The sequence below is a fragment of the Malus sylvestris genome, chromosome 15 (assembly GCF_916048215.2).
Source record: "Malus sylvestris chromosome 15, drMalSylv7.2, whole genome shotgun sequence".
NCBI lineage: Eukaryota > Viridiplantae > Streptophyta > Magnoliopsida > Rosales > Rosaceae > Malus > Malus sylvestris.
Window position 1 is genome coordinate 32,676,354 of NC_062274.1, and position 6,270 is coordinate 32,682,623.

The following is a 6,270-nucleotide window of genomic DNA, read 5'->3' on the forward strand; positions in this document are numbered from 1 at the left end:
TTTAAATTTTCAATGTTGTTTTTGTTTATAAATTTTTTGACCTTTATTATTAGGACCCCCGAGTTTAAAATCCTGGATCCGCCATTGGATGTCGCTATGATCAGACTCCATTATCATATTGTGAGGTTTTAAAATAAAACGTGCTGAATTATGAGCACTACTTAGCCTAAATGGTTGTTTGAGTGGCTCTCTATATGTGTCGTGATAGCTTGACTTGCATAATTCATAGGGTGCAGACCAGTAAATAAATCAGGATTGCTTTGAAGGAATATGTAAATATAAATTCACTAAAGTATTAAATATAGCATCATACAAATTGGACTTAGTGTTTGTAATTCCAGAGTGCTTGTGTCATTCAACTATACATGATTTTCGAGAGTTCAACATTTTAACTAATTGTGGTAGATGTGACGATGCCAGTAACGTGAAACTCAATGTGATGACTAAGGTATCAGTATTATGATGGGCATTACATTTCAATACAATGATTAGTCTATGTCCAAGTAGAGAATATTAGAAACCTAATTGGACTTGACTAACATTATAAAGATGAAATGCAGTTGCCATAGTAAACGTGGAGATTTGCTTCCTATAATCAAGCAGATGTGGATGTCATCTACAGGAAATAACTGATGATCCACTACTTGGAAAAATTGTTTGAAACCAACTCTCCATGATAGATGGAAATTGGCAAATGGTTAGGCCTATATATAATTGGATTCCCTGCACAAGGTTCTATCACCTCTGGAACTTTAGGTCTTTAATGAGTAGAAGAATTCCTTTTCTTTTCAACCATGGCTGCTCCAGGTGACATAACATTACTTGCACAAGTATTATTCATTTTTTTTTTATTAATATAGCACAAGATGTAGCCATATCAAGAGAAAGTACCCCAACCATTTTACTGCATAAACAAAATGGATAATACTAGGGAGACCAAATTTTAAAATCAAATAATATGTCGCTAATAAGAAACAAGAGCGTTAATCTACACTTAATTAATAAACCACATCATTTGTTTTGCAAATTGGATTTAAAAAATTTGGAACATTACATGATAAAAAAAAAATTAAAAAAAAAAGAAAAAGAAAACCAGATAATTAAAAGTACCTTTGACAAAAAAAAGAAAAAGAAATTTAAAAGTACTCTGAATTATACTCCAAAACTGTGATAGCCACCACCGGATTGACCATCCTGATCACCAAAACCGTTGGTCATCACCGGCAGATGACAAAGTCGATCTGGAACCAGCAGCATAGCCCCCAGGTTCAACGTCCCATTCAAAATCGTCTTTTGATGAAGCCTAGCAGCCACCTGCTTCCTTACATCCTCTAATGCAATCAAGTAATGCTCAACTTCCTGCATATCCAACCCTTCCAAGTCAACACGCTCATCCTCCCACCAAAACCTGTCACCATACCTACCCGCTGCATCCATCACAACCATTTTCATATTCACCGCCTCTTCAGCCTCCACAACTCTCCGCTTCTGTTCCTCCAACTCCCTAATCACCTCCATGTACTGCTTGTTGAACTCTGCCACGGGCACCCCATTAGGATTTTGATCTCTAGTGCTATCATCAGACACTGGAGGAGGACTTGCCCCAGTGCAATACCAGTCTAGCATGGCGTCCACGCTAGGGTGCCCGTAGCAAAACACTTTGCCTGCTATCGAGAAAACAATGACTGCCACATATGTGCCGCACAAAACGCTCAGCTCCCCAGCCTATATGCCGGCGCGGCGCTTGGAGAAGGTGACTTGTTTGTTGTTAAGGTTCTCGAGTTTCTTGATCCCGATTCTCTTTCGGCCTTGGGTCTTCTTTGGAAGTTTTTCTAAGGCCATCTCCAACCGAAGGGTCTGGAGGGCCAGAGTGTCGAAAATAGCCCGAAAACCATCTTCAAATGAGGGCTAGGCTAGAGGGCTAGGCTAGAGGGCTGTGGAATCTGAGAGGGCCCCACGGAATCAGAGATGCCTGGAGGGCTGGCAGCGCGGGGTTGGCCAGAAAACCGCTTAATATAACCGACATGAATATATTTATATTATGTATTCCTGTCGGTTATAACCGACAGTAATACATTTACATTAAAAACAATATATGTATTCATGTCGGTTATAACCGATAGGAATTCTTAAAAAGAATTTTGAATGCAATAGTTAGCTGGCGCCAGTTACCGTTGGATTCAAATTTTTTTTTTTTAGGTTTTTTGGGCTTTTTTTTTAATTCTTGAAAATTCTTTTTTTTCCCCTTATCAATACCTAAACCATTCATTCACCATTCCTCACAAAATTTTTAAATTTAAGTTAATGTTGTTTTCAAATTTAATTTGTAGTTTTTAAATTTAATTTGTCATTTTTAAATTTTAGTTGTAGTTTTTAAATATAAGTTGTAGTTTTTAAATTTAAGTTGTTGCTGTTTTTAAATTTAAGTTGTTGTTGTTTTTAAATTTAAGTTGTTGTAGTTTTTAAATTTAAATAATAAATTATGTTTGGCCTTATGGCCCTCGGTTGGAGACGATTTTTTGTGACAGGGCTAAAACAAGCCCTCTGACCTTGTTCATTAAAATATTAATATATTGGAGGGCTTATTAGAGGGCTAGAGGGCTAAAACGAGCCTATGGCCAGCCATCGGTTGGAGATGGCCTAGGATAGCCGTGGTGATAATATTGGAGATCGACTAATATCAAAGAGAAAGGTCAATATTATGAACAATATTTGGCTACTCAAAGATGAGTAGGAACTCCTACTTAAAGTTTCTCAAAATTGTTCGTTGTCAATTTATTGAACTTCATGTTTATAATCAGAACCATTGATATTATAAATCACCCTATAAAGATTGCCTCTACAAAAAAATCAATTAAAACTAAGGTCGTTTAGTAATCAAATTATTTGAAAACAAATGAGCGGTATTGGTAAAAGCATTACAGACTGTCTATGTATTTGCTACAATAGATTGACTAAACAATTTTAGTTTTAAGTTATTTTTTACAGAGATGATATTTACACTGTGATTCATAATATGAACGATTCTAATAATAAGCACAAAACTCTTTGATTAAAACTGTTGCGAGTTATACATTAGTTAAAATGTAAATAGTAGTTTATTGTCCCACATTGGTGAAGTACATATGTAATACCAATTGTAACTCCTATATATACTCCACTTTGGAGATTAATGAAAATATAAGAAATTCCCAAATATTATCATATATTTTTGGTATTTACCATGTTTAGTTTAATATTGGTATTTACCATGTTTAGTTCAATATGGCATCAGAGCAGTTCGCTCTTGGTGACCTGTGTGCTTTAAATTTTGTGCCCACATTTTTCGTGATTTCCTCTGTGTGAAAAAAAAAAAAAAAAAAAAAAAGTATCGTGCTACAGTGCCGTGAACAGTGGCCTTCTACATTGCGTGAACAGTGATTGCTACAGTGACGTGAATATTATTTGCTACAGTGCCGTGAACAGTGATTGCTACAGTACTCTGGTAAATTGTTTTCATTCTGCTGCGTATCTTTTGTGCCTTTATTGTTCGTGATTTTGTTCAATGGCTCAATATAATCGTAGTGTTGTTATGCATCTTGGTGGAACAAATAAATGGATAATTGATACTGGGGCCACTGATCATGTGACGAGTGACCCTAGAGTGTTTGATGAGTTATGTGATTATGTTCGTGATCCGTATATTACTAGTGCAAATGGAGCACTTTCCCCTGTGAAGGGTGAAGGCACTATCTCTTTGACTCCAACCTTATCACTGGTCCGTGCTTTACTTGTTCCTGATGTTAAGTGCAATCTTTTGTCGGTAGGAAAACTTCTTGATACTTTATATTGTTCTGCTCACTTCTATCCTACGTATTGTTATTTTCAAGATATTCAAACTCAGAAGATAATTGGTTATGGTAAAAGGATAGGGGGTTTGTACATCTTGACTATGGAGGATACTGTTGTTTCCGGTTCAAATAATCATCAAGTTTTAAGTGCTAAAGTGGATAACAGACATCAAATTTGGTTGTGGCATCGACGATTGGGACATCCATCATTCAGTTATATGAAGCATCTATTTCCTTCTTTGTTTCGCACTTGTAGTGATTCAGAGTTCAAGTGTGAAACATGTGTCATGGCTAAGAGTCATCGTGCTTCCTTTCCTGTAAGTGGTTCTAAAGCTACTTTACCATTTGATTTGATACATTCTGATGTGTGGGGTCCTGCAAAAGTTACTTCTAATGGATTCCGTTGGTTTGTTACTTTTATTGATGATTGTACTCGGGTAACTTGGGTGTTCTTGATGAAAAATAAGAGTGATGTTCCGTTACTTCTTCAAGAATTTTGTACAATGGTATCTACTTAGTTTCAGACCACAGTTAAGGTCTTCAGGTCTGATAACGGAGGAGAATATGTGAATCACACTTTGGCATGTTTTTTCTGTGATCATGGTATTATTCACCAGACGACTACTCCGTTTACACCCCAACAAAATGGTGTGTCCGAACGGAAGAATCGTCAAATAATGGAGGTTGCTCGCTCCTTGATGTTAGATAAATGTGTTCCTAATCATTTGTGGGGTCAAGCTGTTTTGGCTGCTGTGTATTTGATCAATCGTGTTCCAAGTCGGGTTCTTGATTTTCAGACACCGTTTGATGTGCTACAAAAACATGTTTCTCTTGTTTCTGTCTCAAAGCTTCCTCCGAAAGTGTTTGGGTGTATTGCGTATGTGCATGTCTACTCTCATCAGCGGAGTAAACTTGATGCATGTGCTCTCCGGTGTGTCTTTATTGGGTATGCTAACAATCAAAAAGGCTATAAGTGTTATCATCCTCCGACTCAAAAAACTTATATTACCATGGATGTCACATTCCATGAGAAAGTTTCGTATTTTGTGAAGCCCTCTTCCGACTCTCCACTTCAGGGGGAGAAGGGGAGTGAAGTGCAGATTCGAAGAGATGATATGGATGATGTGTTACAGACAGAGTTGGGAACAGAACCTATTATTTTACGTGATACTAATCAGTCGACTACAGATGATGATCGATTGCCTGCTGCTGATATATCTGATGAATTACCTTCTGATGATCGGTTGCCTGCTGCTGATATGTCTAACGAGTTGCCTGATGATGGTTCGTCCAGTGATGATTCTTCTAACTGTTTGGTACAAGATGGTGGCATACATGAGGTAAATTCTGACGATTCTTCTGCTTATCAGTTGCCTCCACGAGCTAATCGTGGAAAACCTAAAGTACAATATGAGCCTGATATGCATGCCAAAGCCAAATATCCTATCAACAATTATGTATCTTCTCATCGTTTGTCCCAATCATATGCATCTTACATATGTCAGCTATCTAGTGTATCAATTCCAACAAAATTGCAAGATGCTTTGTCTGACCCTAAGTGGGTTAATGCTATGAAAGTTGAGATGGAAGCTTTGGAAAAGAATTCTACTTGGGATTTGGTTCCGTTACCAAACGGGAAGAAAGCCGTTGGATGTAGATGGGTGTTTACTATTAAGCACAAAGCAGATGGTTCTATTGATCGGTATAAAGCCAGATTAGTTGCTAAGGGTTATACTCAAACCTATGGGGTGGACTATCAGGAGACCTTTGCTCCTGTTGCCAAACTTAATACTGTGCGTGTTCTTCTGTCCTTGGCAGCAAACCAGGATTGGCCTCTGTTGCAGTTTGATGTTAAGAATGCTTTCCTTCATGGTGATCTTAAGGAGGAAGTGTATATGGATCTCCCACCTGGTATTGGAACATCTCCTGGAAAAGGTATTGTATGCAGGTTACGAAAGGCCTTGTATGGTTTGAAACAATCTCCTAGAGCATGGTTTGGGAGGTTTACAAGTTCAATGAAGAAGTTTGGGTATATCCAGAGTCATTCAGATCATACTTTGTTTCTAAAGCGACAAAATGGTAAGCTAACTGCATTGATTATTTATGTTGATGACATGATAGTGACTGGTGATGATCAAAAGGAGATACAACACCTTCAAAAGTACCTAGCTACTGAGTTTGAGATGAAAGAATTGGGTGAATTGAAGTATTTTCTTGGAATCGAGGTTGCACGATCCAAGCATGGTATTTTTCTATCTCAAAGGAAGTATGTTCTTGATTTGTTAGCTGAAACAGGAATGTTAGATTGCAAACCTGTTGATACTCCGATTGAGCAGAATCATCGTCTGGGCTTATTTCCAGATCAAGTTCCAACTCATAAGGAACGGTATCAGAGGCTTGTGGGGAGATTAATTTATTTGTCTCACACTCGCCCTGACAT

At 37.6% G+C, this 6,270-nt stretch overlaps 1 protein-coding gene and 1 pseudogene across 1 annotated transcript; one reads left to right on the forward strand and one right to left on the reverse strand.

Moving 5' to 3' along the window:
* Nucleotides 1–1,152: 1,152 nt before the first annotated feature.
* On the reverse strand, nt 1,153–1,842 carry LOC126602925 (agamous-like MADS-box protein AGL62; annotated as a pseudogene).
* Nucleotides 1,843–4,822: 2,980 nt separating this feature from the next.
* On the forward strand, nt 4,823–5,176 carry LOC126603141 (uncharacterized; the record flags this gene model as incomplete). Its single annotated transcript, XM_050269883.1, has 1 exon — nt 4,823–5,176. A coding segment is annotated over exon 1 (336 nt), but the record flags the coding sequence as incomplete, so codon positions are not given.
* Between the last annotated feature and the right edge of the window lie 1,094 nt (nt 5,177–6,270).